The sequence below is a fragment of the Narcine bancroftii genome, chromosome 1, assembly GCF_036971445.1.
Source record: "Narcine bancroftii isolate sNarBan1 chromosome 1, sNarBan1.hap1, whole genome shotgun sequence".
NCBI lineage: Eukaryota > Metazoa > Chordata > Chondrichthyes > Torpediniformes > Narcinidae > Narcine > Narcine bancroftii.
The window spans coordinates 391,061,660-391,075,958 of record NC_091469.1 but is presented as its reverse complement, the minus strand read 5'-3'; the positions used below and the strand labels follow the sequence as shown (position 1 = coordinate 391,075,958).

Genomic DNA, 14,299 nt, shown 5'->3' with positions numbered 1-14,299 from the left:
CATCCACGAGAAATTTAATCAGATCGTGGATCATGACAGCAGGAGTGGCAGAGGGCATCTGGGATGGCCCCATTTTGACCTGTGCCATTCAATCTGGAAGACAAGCAACTCTGCCCACCCAGTTCCACTTCAGAGCATCATGGAGGAACCAGCTTCTCTCAACCCATTCCTGCTGCATCTCCTATTCCCAGCAAGTGTTAATGCAGGAGACGTTAGCGGCCTGGAGACGGATACCGCCACAATCAGGAATCGATCAAGTTGCACCTCACGATCAGCCATGTAAAAAATCTCTTTTGATTTGTGATTACCTTCGTACTCACAAGTCTTTGAGAGCGTGTGTTCCCACAAGGAAACATCTTGCTAATATCCCTTGTGTTATTGTTCTTTTGGCAACCAACCGCAGCCAAAAAAAAGCAGAAACCAACTAAGGTGCAGGTTGTCTCAAAGGAAATAAGGGATCTCCTGCCACCAATGGACAATGAAGAGGCAGAGAGGGAACAAGAGGAGTGGATGTGAAGAGAAGTGCAGGAGGCAGAGAAGGTAGCTCGGGCTGCACATCAGATGAATGGTTTTGGCACCACGCTTGAAGGCATTCAGCAGATGCGGAATCAGGCTTCACTTCTGACTTCATCCAGACAGATGAAGCATGAGTCATCTCGTCCATATTCTTCATCCTCCTTCCCCCAGCTGCTGGAATGATGCTAAATTAATTCACTCTGATTTGTGCCTTAACGTATTTGAACTAGGTGACTTCTTACTTTGCACAGTTGTAAATAGTAATTTCCTTGTATTTGAACTCTTTATTGTTATTATATTCTTTACATGCTTTAAGTACACTACAAAATTTCTGACGTGCCACAAACATTTACTACAAGATGTTATTTAATGGCTTCATCAGCTTACATTCACACAATGTACATAATCCTTTCCAGAATAAGTTTACATAATGGACATAATAGCTTCACGGATAGCCTGGTGATTGTGTGCTTGGGCACCCTGAGAAGCAACTCGTTCAGGCTCAGGGAGATCGAGTAGCTCAAGATATGTTCCTTGTTGAGTTCACATATATTGTGTAGAACACAACAGGCAACCTCAATGTCTGATACAAACATCAAGTTGCATGTCCAGTGCCCTTTGAGATGTCCAAAACCATTCTTTACCAACATCCTGGCTGAGCTCAAATGGAAATGAAAGTTTTGTTGCGTAGATCAAGTGCATGGTGGTTACCCATTTCCTGAGGGGGTAAGCTGGGTCTCCTATCAGATGCACAGGGACCTCCACTTCATTAACAGTTCTGGATTTCTGTGGGCAGAGCAATACAGATTTATAAAAACTTATGTTTTTGAAATCACAATCAGTTCACTAATGTTTTCTAGTGGCCGCTTTTCAAAAACAGGATAGAAACAAATCCTTGAACTTGTCATAAGTTTCATTTGAAGTTGAGTCAATCGACCATTAATTCAGTTTAACATTTAAATATTTCATTGTCATTACATCCTACATGGTTACATGTGACGATAAAATCATGATTTATTGTGTGATCCACCCATACAGTGCAGAGAATATAAACTTACTTCACGTGACCTTTCTGTAGATGGCTGTTGGCTAAAACTTGCTCATGCATGCGGCCAGACCAACCCACATTAACATCTGTGAAGTTGGAAAAACAAAAGGAATAAGTGTATAGATCAACATATGAAACACATTACAATATTAACTGATAAACACAGATAATTGTAACTCAGGCCAAGATCCTTACCAGTAGTTGTGGTCAACAACAGCTTGAAGAATAATCGAATACCACCCTTTCCGACTGTAGTAGGCTTGTGCATCGTCATGGGGGTGGGAATAAGTGTCCCATCGATGGCACCAGCACACATTGGATACTCCCGTTTGGCAAATCTGTCCAATATCTCCTGGACACACGCATCACTTGGCAGCTTGACAAAACATTTAGAAAGGGCCCTCCTTAATGCTCCAGTAACATTGCGTACCAAAACAAACACTGTGGCAAGACCAACACCAAAAATACAACTGATGGATCATATTCACATGGGGTAGCATACCAACACAAAGCAATGGCAAGTCTAAGCCAAGGTTCCAGAAGCTGTCGCCAGTTTGTTGCCTTGCGCCTCAGGTGAGGCTCAATGAGTTCCAATACAAAGTCAAAGGTGTTCCGAGACATATGAAAATGATTCCACAACTCATCTTCAAAGTTGTTGAGGACGTCAGCCCAGAACATGGGCCCCTGTGGTCTCTCTCTCCCACATCCTTTCATCCAATATTAGCGCGAATTGACTCAGAACCAATTGTCAGAGTTTATGGCATGCAAAGTCTGTGCGCCTTTCGGCTTCAAACTGCTCCCTATTTCTCTTCAAATTCTCCTCGAACATTTTTCTGATCGCACAAAAGTGTATTTACATGATTGCGACATAGCATGCTTAATAAAGTTGATTACAATGTGCAGATTTGCTTGCGTTCTAAGATTGCACAAAATGTACAAACGTAGCTGCTATTCCATCATCATTTTGAATATAGAGCAATGTCACTTCCCAGCGCACGTTTTACATCTCACTAGACGCCAACGCTGTCCCCCTTCTTTTGCTTCAGGATGCCAGCTTGCTGTGGAAAAGGACTCACTGGCCCAGCTTTTCTTCTGTTCTGTGCAATCAAGCAAGCTGGCTTAAAGAGATGGGTCATGTATACAGCAAAAATGCAGCTTTTCAGTGTAAAAAGAGCTTCAAGTGTTTGATATGAGAAAGCATTTGAGAAACTCAACATGTCACACAGCATCCACAGAAAGCAAAGGTAGATAACCAATATTTTGGGCCTGAGTCCTTTGTCAAGGTATGAGCAAAACAATGCAGGCACCTGAACAAAAATGTGGAGGAAGACCACATGCCAACAGGCAAGTGATTGTAGGTGAAGAAAAAAAAAAATTGAGAAGTTATACGGGGAGCAGCTCTGAATGGAGAGGGAAGGAGGTGGGGGAGCGGGAGAAAAAAGATAGAATAGGGAAAGAAAGAGAAACAGGGAGGGTCCTAACAGTAACTTGAGAAGTCTATGTAGACATCCAGTTGCGGATGTCCAAACAGAATATTTGTTGTTTCTCCAATTTAGGGTTGCCTATTTGGCAGTGCGTGAGGCCATGGATAAACATGTCAGTGTAGGAGCAGGAAACAGAATTAAAATGGTTGGCCACTGGAAGATCCCCTCTTTTACAGCAGATAGAACAAATGTGCTCAATAAAATTATCTCCCAGTCTGCATCCAGTCTCTCCAAGGTAGAGAATGCCACAAAGGGAGCAGCAGATGACCTTTGCCAATTAGGAAATGAAGTGTTGCTTCACTTGGAAGGACTATTTGAGGCCCTGAACGGTGGTGAGGGTAGGTTCATGTGTAGTATTTCCTGCTATCACAGAGGAAGGTACCAAAGGAGCAATTAGTGGGAAGAGATATGGATGAAGTGGTCATGGTGGGAATCGGTCCCTATAAAAAAGTGGAGCAGGAAAGACATGTCTGGTGATTGGATCATGTTGTAGGTAGTGGAAATTGCGGAAAATAATATTTTGGAATCCAGAGACTGATGGAATGGTAGTTAAGGACAAGGGACATCCTGTCCTTTTTGCATAAAGTGGTGGAAGGGGCCAGGGCAGATGTGCAAGAAATAGAAAAGATAAGCAAGAAATAGAGAAAATGCGAGTAAGGGTTGCGTTAAAGCAAGTAGATGGGAAGTCACTTTTTTTTTTAAGAAGAGGATATCTCGAATGTTCTGGGAGCAGATGCAATGCTATGTGGACAAATTAATTAACATCCATTAGGCCTCTCCCGATTCTCTCTTTTTCCCTGCATCTCCTTTCCTCCAGCTCCCAGCCCCATCACTCTCCATTCAGAGCTACGTCCCCTTCCCATATTCACCTATGGCCTCTTGCCTCCTGTGCTCCTCCTCCTATCTTTTTGTTTAGGTGCCTGCCAACTTTTTACTTATACTTCTATGAAGGGCTCAGGCCTGAAATGTCAGTTATATATTTTTGCTGTGTGGCCTATTGAGTTTCTCCAACACTTTTGTGCATCAATCCAGAACCTCACCACCTGCAGGGTTTCTTGTTTAACCTCACTTAGCAGAGGTGTCAACTTCATGGTTTTTTAAAAAAAGTGATGAAGCAGAAACCCTCTGAGTCAAACACTATTTTAATGTGTGCCTGTACCGCTGCGATCTGTGTGGATACAGAAATAGTGCAGAAAAGTAGGGTTAGATTGGATGGCTGAAAATGTTGTGGCTTTTGCAAAATAAAGATTTGTGCTAGAAGAGAGGCCACCAGAAGTTGACCAAGGACCATCCCAATCAGTCTTTTCTGTTCTAATATCCTTAAGGCTGAAATCTGTTTGCTATCATTACCAATTGCTCTTTTATCAACCATACTTTTGCAGCTTCAGACCATATATTTTTACTTTATGCAGTTAATATGATACATTGTGTTGCAGAATAATCAATTTACAACCATGAAGTAAAATAGACAGTAAATTGTCTCGGGATAAGATACATTGTTCAAAATATGTTTGTATTGCAACAAATGGCAAAGAGACCACGCCGTGTTTATGCCTTTCCAAGTCGTTTGAAAAGGGCACTCCGAATCCGCAATTGTCATGAGGCAGAGGCGGTGCAACTCTCCCCGACAGGATGAGGGAAACAGCACCTGCACACAAAAGGCGGGAGCAACGACTGGCCGTCGATGCCGACACACTGAAGGCACAAGAAGCGAGACAACCCCGACTGCCGACCTGCGGGACCTGTCCCCGCTACTCTTCATCGACCCCCTCGATCAGGTCAGGCTTCCAGCCCCAACAACGATCCCTTGTTTGGCCCAAATGAAGACGGCATTACCAGGCACGCAACCGCCTTCCCCAAGGACCCCCCACCCCCCCGACCCCCTTTCGTCTCTTTCCAGGTCTTTACCTCCAAAACTCCTGTTGATACCGTGGACAGCAGTTAAGACGAGAACGAAGCTGATGGCAAGCAGCTTGGCGTTCCTGATGTTGAAGTGTTGATTAATTTCCCGTCTCCCCATCGCATAGGCCTGCGCCGCCATCTTGCCTCCTCCATGACAACCAAGTGAAAGCCGAAGGTTCCGAGAATCCAGAACAAGAGAGCAGAAGAGGCGGGATCGGATGACGTCAGAGGGGGGGGTGAGCCAAGGCTGCAACGGATTGGCGGAGAGGAGCGAACTCGTTCAGGATGTCGCAAATTCGCAGTCATGTGGTATGAATACAGAACTGTAAATGTGCAGATGCTCCCAGACAAACTGAAGTTCAGTTCTTTGAAGTAAAGCAGGAAAGTCTGCAAACACACTGCTGCAAAAACCTCAGCTTGTCAAACAGTACTTAACCAACTTCAAGGTAGAGTGAATTTGGCTGGCCACTCTGCGAGATCCTTTCAGCAATTTAACACTGTCACAGTTCACCCCAAGCAGCAGTGTCTCATAGGACTCTCATTTAGATAAAAACAGAAATGCAGGCGGAACTCAGCCTGTCTTTTCTGTGTTCAAAAAAGCAAAGCTATATTGCTGACGTTCCCTTCCTCAAGGAATAAGAAGAATGAGCCAGAAGCAGAAAGTCTCAGAATTGAGACCATACTGGCTGGGGGAGAGATCCAGACCAACAAAAGGTTCTGTTTTAGACCGAGGAAACTTGGGATTATTTTATGCTAGAGCATGAGCACTGAAAGACTGTAAGAGCCACATCACACTGACTGGTGAGCATGCTCAGTGTGACAGTGTATTCAGACATGACCAGCAGCCTGAGATGTGAGTAAAAGTTTGTACTGTAAACTTACAAGCTTCTCTGAGTGTTTATTAAGACCTCTGATGGTACACAACATGGTGGCAGCGGTGGGATAGATAGAAGTCCACACCGTATAGAAAAAAAAATTCCCTATAAACCAAAATAAACACAAAGAGAAGGAAACAAAGAAAAAGCATCATTACCTGACAACCAGTGCTGGAGAAAAAAAATGGCCGCAACAGCAGCATTACTCCCAGTCATGGACGGGGAAGCCGACGACATCATAGAGTCTTTTAATAAGTTCAAGCAGAAGTGCAACCTGGTATTCAAACGTCTCCTCAAGGGAACCACACCAGAGGAAAAGGTTAGTTACATCCTCCTTTGGACAGGGGAGTGAGGACTAGACCTGCTTAATAGCTGGGAGCTGGTTGAAGAGGAAGAAAATAACCCAATAGCTGGGAGCTGGTTGAAGAGGAAGAAAATAACCCAAAAAGGATATTTGAAAAATTTTCCTCTCATCTGGAATCAAAATCCAACCATAGAATAAAGCGATATTAGTGCCAGGAATTAAAACAAGAGCCTGATGAGTCAGTACATAATTTCTTCACAAGGCTAAAGAACAATGCTGCAAAATGCAAGTTCCAAGAAATAGAGGAGAGAATAGTAGACAAACTAATTTGGGGAAGTGCTCATCCTGAAGTACAGAAAGCTCTCATGGGAAAAGACAGCTTGAAACTAGCAGATGCCTTAGATGCAACTAGGGCCTTTGAGACCACTAGGAGGCAAATACTATCCCTCACTGTGCAGGCCAACATGAGATAGAAGGGTTGTTGTCATAAAGCGCATGCAGAGAAAGTCGCAGACATCTGAGAACTGCAGGAAGTGTAGCAGAATACACCCCTTCAATGACTGCAAGAAATTCCCCACGTATGATTCGAAGTGCAGGACCTGTGGGAAGGTCAATCACTGGGGAAAGATGTGTAGGTCTGACACAAAAAGAGAGAGAAACCAACAATACAGAATGAAAGTAGACCACGTCGAGGGGAGTGACAGCAGTGACTCCGACTCACTGACGCTCGGCATCAAAACAATACTCCTCCATGAGACATTCGAGAAAGGGAAGGGAGAAAAAAATGAATTGCACACCATGATCCAAGTAAAAAGGAAGATCAGAAACAAACCAACAATATTCAACTTGAAAATAAAGTTGGATACTGGATCACAAACCAACGTCCTCCCACTTAGACTGTACCGGCAGATGTTCCCCATGCCCATAAACAATGGGTACCCGGAGGAAGGCAAACTAGAAGCTGTAAATGTCCAACTCACAGCCTGCGGTGGCCCCGTGATTAAACAACTAGGAAAAGTCCAAATAAAAGGAAAGAGCATCATATGCTCATTCTTTGTGGTTGATGCTGATGGACCAGCAATCCTAGGCCTGAATAGTTGTCAGGAATTACAGCTAATCTCTGTAAACAATGAGATCAGGGAGAAGAAACTGTCCAAAAGGATTAATAGTGACACCCTGCTTGAGCAATGGCCTCCGATCGCAAATAAGGCCCAACTCATGGACATGTACCCTAAATGCTTTGATGACACAGTTGGGTGCCTTGGGAACTTTGAATACCACGTTACTATAGACCCAAAATACAAACTAATAATCCATGTTCCACGGAAGGTGTCAATAGAGCTGAAACAAAAGCTAAAGCAGGAGCTGGAAGAAAAACAAGTAATAGCAAAAGTAGTAGAGCCAACTGACTGGGTAAATTCTATAGTGTAAAAGAGAAACCAAATGGCCACCTAAGAATATATCTGGATCAAAAAGACTTAAACCAAGCAATCAAAAGAGGGCACTATCCAATACCAATGCTGGAAGACATCACTTCTGAACTAGCGGGATCCAAAATCTTCAGTAAGCTAGATGCCAAGAATGGGTATTGGAATGTGAAGCTAGATGAAGAATCGACACTGCTCACAACATTCAACACTCCGTTCAGTCAGTACAAGTTCCTGCGCCTACCTTTTGGCCTAAAGATGAGCCAAGACATCTTCCAGCAAAAGATAGATGAGACCTACAGGGATGCAAGGGCATTGTCGGCATTGCAGATGACATCCAGATCTTTGGTAGAGACAGGAAAACCCATGATCTCCACCTATGTGAGGCCATGGAGAGAACAAGTGGGGCCGGCATCAAACTCAATGCAGACAAATGCATCATCAAGGTGGAGGAGTGCCAGTTCTTTGGAATGGTGTACACACCTGAAGGGGTCAGGCCAAGCCCAGAGAAGATAATAGCCAGTGCTGAAATGGAACATCCAAAGGACATAAATGAACTAAGAAGCTTCACCCCACACATTTCAGACCACACAGCCAACCTCAGAGAGTTGCTGAAAGAGGATGTGGAGTTTCAGTGGTCACCATCAAGCTTAAGGAACTGGTCTGTAGAGAAGTAGAACTGAGCTACTATGGCAGAAAAAAAAACCATCACAAGTAGACGCTTCCATCAGAGGCCTTGGGGCAGCATTGGTGCAGAGAGGAAAACCGATAGCCTTTGCCTCATAAGCCCTGACAACAGCAGAGATTCAATATGCCAATATTGAAAGGGAGCTCTTGGCGGTCGTATATGGATGCGAAAAATTCCTCTATGGGAGACAGTTTATGGTAGAGAGTGATCATCGCCCTCTGGAACACATCCAGAAAAAGAACCTAAGGAAGGCACCAGCCAGACTACAGAGGCGACTCCTCCGGCTCCAGTATTATGACTTTACCTTGAAGTATAGGCCAGGGAAGGAAATGGTACTTGCTGATGCTTTATCACGTCTTTCCCCAAATGAAAAATACAAAATGAAAGACACAAAGATCAAGTATTGATCGGTATGTGACTGAATTGAGAAACTGAAGAAAAACATGTGAATTTGGTGGACTGAGTGACTCACTGATAAAAGACAGACTTGTGTGTGGTATTTCAGATAATAGTCTAAGGGAAAGACTGCTAAGAGAGCAAAATGTTGAAACTGTAAAAATGCAGGCAAAAGAGCTGTTCAGTGAAACTAGCTGCAACATGGATGCAGTGAGCAAGAACAGACATAAACTGTTTAACAAAAAAGTGCCAAAAGGGAAAGAGGCGTGGCCAGCGAACAAAAATGAACGGGACAATCGAAAGCCCTGTTGGCTATGCGATACACAACTCCTACCAAAAAAGTGTCCAGCATATAGTAACCTCATCAGGGTAACCAGTAACAAACTAAACCTGATTAAAGAAGAAACCGCAAAGGATGAAGTGCTACAGCTGCTCTCCCAGCAGAAAGGATAAAACAGGTACAGCCTACAATATGTTGAAGCCAGCAATGCTCCTAATCGATCCTCTGTCCCCAGACTTGGAGGAATTCACAAACTGGCTGGATTGCTTCCAAATGTACCTGGCAGCCACACAAAAGGTCTACTCCACGGATAAACTCAGGAGGTCGGTGCTCCTCTCACACGTTGGACCTAAAGGATTCCTGATCATCCAGGACTGCACTACTTATGAGTCAGCTGTCGAAAGGCTGAAGGCTCACTGAAGGCCCCAAAATGTTGTCCTAGTGAGGCATCAGTTCTCGCAATGAAAGCACCAGCCTGGTGAGTCTATTGAAGACTTTATCTTCATCCTATGAGCACCCGCGAGGAACTGTAGGTACGAAGACGGCATGACCCGAGAACGGGAAGATGAGCAGATCCGGGATGCTCTTGTCAGTGTCGTGAGATCTAAGTACATCAGCAATGGTTGCTGGAGCAAGGCAGTGCAGTGGTGTCTTACAATGTGCAGCTGGCCAAGTCACTGGAAATGGCCCATTTTGGAGCTGATAACCTGGAAGGCACCCTCCAGTATGATCTGGTTCCCGGAGCGGCTTCACACATAGCATCAGCCCTGACGCCAGGAGTTTCTGTCACCAAGGGATGGTTCTACAGTCGGCAGCAGCACCCAAGAACTCGATGTCCTGTTAAAGACTCCATCTGCTCTGATTGTGGTAAGAAGAGGCATTAGGTGAAGGTCTGCAGGGCGAGGAGAGCGCTGAGAGGTCCAACGCATGCACAATCCCCACCGGGCTGACTGAGGCGAGTTCAAAGCCCAATCGCCCGACTTCCCAATGCTAGTGTTGTGTACCATGGCCTTCTTGTGGGGCTGTGCGGCGAAGGCTGCGACGCAGGAAACCCCAGCGGTCATCTTGCTGTGTTTCGAAACTGGCGCCATCCTTGTCAGATGAGGAAGGGGAGTGGCTATATTGCTACACTGCATGGTCTCCGCCATGTTGGCAGTTTTCAAAATCGGTGCCAAGAGAAGAAGGGCAGCCATCTTACTGCTGTGACACAATGGTTTAATTAAATATATGCTTATAAAATGGATTAGAATTGGCTTAGCTGTTAGACTGCATACATTTTACAGACAGAACAGCTTTGCAAAGTCCAAGGGCAGGTGCAAACAGAAGGTTCTGGGCTTTAGTAACATGTGCAAGCACATCCCAGGGGGTGACATACAGTATGAAGATCTGTAATGAAGACTTGCAGCCTCATGACATGCCTTGTGTGCTGTTTATAACAACTTTAAAGTAAAGAACCTTTTCCTTCATCCACGTATTGTCTAAGAACTCACACATGCGAATACAAGATGAAACATGGTGTCAAAAGTGAGATGAAGGAAATACTTTAAAAGGTAAAATCTAAAGTCACCAACTGATCAGTGAAGAAAAGCTAACACAGTGAAAAATGGAAGGGTTACATCCATCAGCCAAGCTTCAGCTGAGAGTTAATGTGGCTGAAAATTGGAACAGATTTAAAGAGCTTCTTGGATTGCATTGTATTTGGATTGCAGTCGGAGCTGATGAGAAAAGTGATAAAGTGAAAGTGTCAGTTTTCTTTCATGTCCTGGGTGATGAAGCTATGGAGACGTATAATAACTTCACCTTTGCTGCTAAAAGAGACGAATTGAAATTGGAAAAAATAATGGAACAGTATGGGCCATACTGCATACGTAATGTGATGTGACATTTGAGAGGCACAGCTTTTTCACGTGTGTACAGAAAACGGAAGAAAGTATTGATCAGTATGTGACTGAATTGAGAAACAGAAGCAAAATGTGTGAATTTGGTGGACTGAGTGACTCGCTGATAAAATACAGACTTGTGTGTGGTATTCCAGAAAATAGTCTAAGGGAAAGACTGCTAAGAGAGCAAAATGTTAAAACTGTAAAAATGCAGGCAAAAGAGCTGTTCAGTGAAACTAGCTGCAACGTGGATGCAGTGAGCAAGAACAGACATAAACTGTTTAACAAAAAAGTGCCAAAAGGGAAAGAGAGGCGTGGCCAGCGAACAAAAATGAACGGGACAATCGAAAGCCATGTTGGTGATGCGATACACAACTCCTACCAAAAAAGTGTCCAGCATATAGTAAAACATGCAATATGTGCAACAAAAGCAACCGTTATGCCTGTTGCTGTAGGAACCAAGAGCAACAAAGCAAGGTTCACGCAATAGATGAAAACTGTGACATCTTTCCATGCCAGGTCACTACTGTGGACATCACTGGAAGTGTCACTACACTTAAGCTGAGCCATTGTACTGCGATGGATCTGTACTTGCAGATAGCCGCACCTCTATTGCTACAAGGATCTGGTAGTGTGTATGAAAATCCCTGGCTATAGAGTGTGTACACCTGTGTGAGCATGTAGAGCATAGGCAGCCACTAATATCGGTGACCAACCTGGGAATGTCTATATCTTCTTTTTGGCTTGGCTTCGCGGACGAAGATTTATGGAGGGGGTAAAAAGTCCACGTCAGCTGCAGGCTCGTTTGTGGCTGACAAGTCCGATGCGGGACAGGCAGACACGATTGCAGCGGTTGCAAGGGAAAATTGGTTGGTTGGGGTTGGGTGTTGGGTTTTTCCTCCTTTGCCTTTTGTCAGTGAGGTGGGCTCTGCGGTCTTCTTCAAAGGAGGTTGCTGCCCGCCAAACTGTGAGGCGCCAAGATGCACGGTTTGAGGCGTTATCAGCCCACTGGCGGTGGTCAATGTGGCAGGCACCAAGAGATTTCTTTAGGCAGTCCTTGTACCTTTTCTTTGGTGCACCTCTGTCACGGTGGCCAGTGGAGAGCTCGCCATATAACACGATCTTGGGAAGGCGATGGTCCTCCATTCTGGAGACGTGACCCATCCAGCGCAGCTGGATCTTCAGCAGCGTGGACTCGATGCTGTCGACCTCTGCCATCTCGAGTACTTCGACGTTAGGGGTGTAAGCGCTCCAATGGATGTTGAGGATGGAGCAGAGACAACGCTGGTGGAAGCGTTCTAGGAGCCGTAGGTGGTGCCGGTAGAGGACCCATGATTCGGAGCCGAACAGGAGTGTGGGTATGACAACGGCTCTGTATACGCTTATCTTTGTGAGGTTTTTCAGTTGGTTGTTTTTCCAGACTCTTTTGTGTAGTCTTCCAAAGGCGCTATTTGCCTTGGCGAGTCTGTTGTCTATCTCATTGTCGATCCTTGCATCTGATGAAATGGTGCAGCCGAGATAGGTAAACTGGTTGACCGTTTTGAGTTTTGTGTGCCCGATGGAGATGTGGGGGGGCTGGTAGTCATGGTGGGGAGCTGGCTGATGGAGGACCTCAGTTTTCTTCAGGCTGACTTCCAGGCCAAACATTTTGGCAGTTTCCGCAAAGCAGGACGTCAAGCGCTGAAGAGCTGGCTCTGAATGGGCAACTAAAGCGGCATCATCTGCAAAGAGTAGTTCACGGACAAGTTTCTCTTGTGTCTTGGTGTGAGCTTGCAGGCGCCTCAGATTGAAGAGACTGCCATCCGTGCGGTACCGGATGTAAACAGCGTCTTCATTGTTGGGGTCTTTCATGGCTTGGTTCAGCATCATGCTGAAGAAGATTGAAAAGAGGGTTGGTGCGAGAACACAGCCTTGCTTCACGCCATTGTTAATGGAGAAGGGTTCAGAGAGCTCATTGCTGTATCTGAGCCGACCTTGTTGGTTTTCGTGCAGTTGGATAATCATGTTGAGGAACTTTGGGGGACATCCGATGCGCTCTAGTATTTGCCAAAGCCCTTTCCTGCTCACGGTGTCGAAGGCTTTGGTGAGGTCAACAAAGGTGATGTAGAGTCCTTTGTTTTGTTCTCTGCACTTTTCTTGGAGCTGTCTGAGGGCAAAGACCATGTCAGTGGTTCCTCTGTTTGCGCGAAAGCCGCACTGTGATTCTGGGAGAATATTCTCGGCGACACTAGGTATTATTCTTTTTAGTAGAATCCGCCTGCCTCACTCCGGGAATGTCTATATAGTTGTTTAGTAATTATAGTAATTGAGTATCATTTGACATTCTTCCCTTTTTTTCTCCTGTGCGTTCATTAAGTTACCGGTGATTATAAAACTTGTGTCCAGTCTCATCTCTCTGTGAACGCACCGAACCTGATACTCTTCCAAACACGACAGACACCTTCATCAGGCTGTTATTGATTAAAACCATTATACCAGCCAAACCTATAAGCAAACTAAATTCACTGATGACACCACCGTTGTTGACTAAATCACAGAAATGATGAATCAGAATATATGATTGAGACTGAGAATCTGTGTGGTACCAGAACAACTGTCGCTATGAACAGGACCAAGGAGCTTCTTGTGGACTTTAGGAAGGAGGTGGGGGGTGGGGGGGGGGGGGTTATCTAGGAAACACACACTTGTCTTCATTGATGGAAGAGTAGTTGAGTGAATAGAACCTGATGGTAATAGGTCAAAGATTTTGTCTGATAGATGACAGGAATACTCAATAATTCATTGATCTTTATTTAAGCAACATTCTCACTTAATGGAGGAAAAGGGAGGCCTCAGTGAACTTCTTAGCCATTTTAATGATCTTCTGTATTGACATCTGGTCTGATGCTTTACAGCACACAATGATGCAGCCAGACAGGACACTCTCAATTGTGCTCCTATAAAGTCTAGCCATGAGTCTTTAAAAAAAAAGACTAGTACAATTACAGAGCCTTGTTTCACTCTATTTCTCATTTCGATAGGGATTGTTGATTGGGATGGTAGCACAAGTGAGATTTTGTAACTGACGTACAATGGTCACAGATTGGATAAAAATTCTCCATAATCCTTCTTAACTGATGGAATCAAAACACTGAAGATTATGCCCATAGTATCAGTTGAATGGCATATCCATTTTGTGACTTATAGACTAGTCCGTCATTGTATCTGGAAGGTGGGCTGTTGGAGAATGGGAAAATGTACAACCACAGCAAATTGTTACACTTCAGTGAAAGGATAGGGTAGTAAGCCAGACAAACATACAAGAAAGACAGAGAATAAACAATGGAAAGGTAATATGTTACATATATACAATCACGGCAAATTAAAAATCAGTGATGATTTGGTATGCACAACCCAAGATAAACTCCCTCAATTACACTGGACAATGTTTTTTTTTCAAAAGGTTTCCTCCCTGAAAATTGGGGATTGTGATAGACAACTTTCAGCTGAGCACAAAGAT

At 44.5% G+C, this 14,299-nt stretch overlaps 1 protein-coding gene across 4 annotated transcripts in view; it reads right to left on the bottom strand.

Moving 5' to 3' along the window:
- casd1 (CAS1 domain containing 1) overlaps positions 1–5,172 on the bottom strand; it is a 96,202-nt gene extending 91,030 nt beyond the window's left edge. Inside the window, exons 1-4 of one of the 4 annotated variants that reach the window (XM_069913659.1) lie at positions 4,957–5,042; positions 1,760–1,940; positions 1,575–1,650; positions 1,228–1,302 (exon numbers count right to left, since the gene is read on the bottom strand). In XM_069913659.1, the coding sequence (XP_069769760.1) occupies positions 1,228–1,231 (4 nt within the window). In that variant the 5' untranslated portion in view covers positions 1,232–1,302; positions 1,575–1,650; positions 1,760–1,940; positions 4,957–5,042. Of the gene's footprint in view, positions 1–1,227; positions 1,303–1,574; positions 1,651–1,759; positions 1,941–4,956 lie in introns of all 4 variants that reach the window. The other 3 variants (XM_069913658.1, XM_069913661.1, XM_069913660.1) reach the window with 3 other exon arrangements.
- Positions 5,173–14,299: the final 9,127 nt, after the last annotated feature.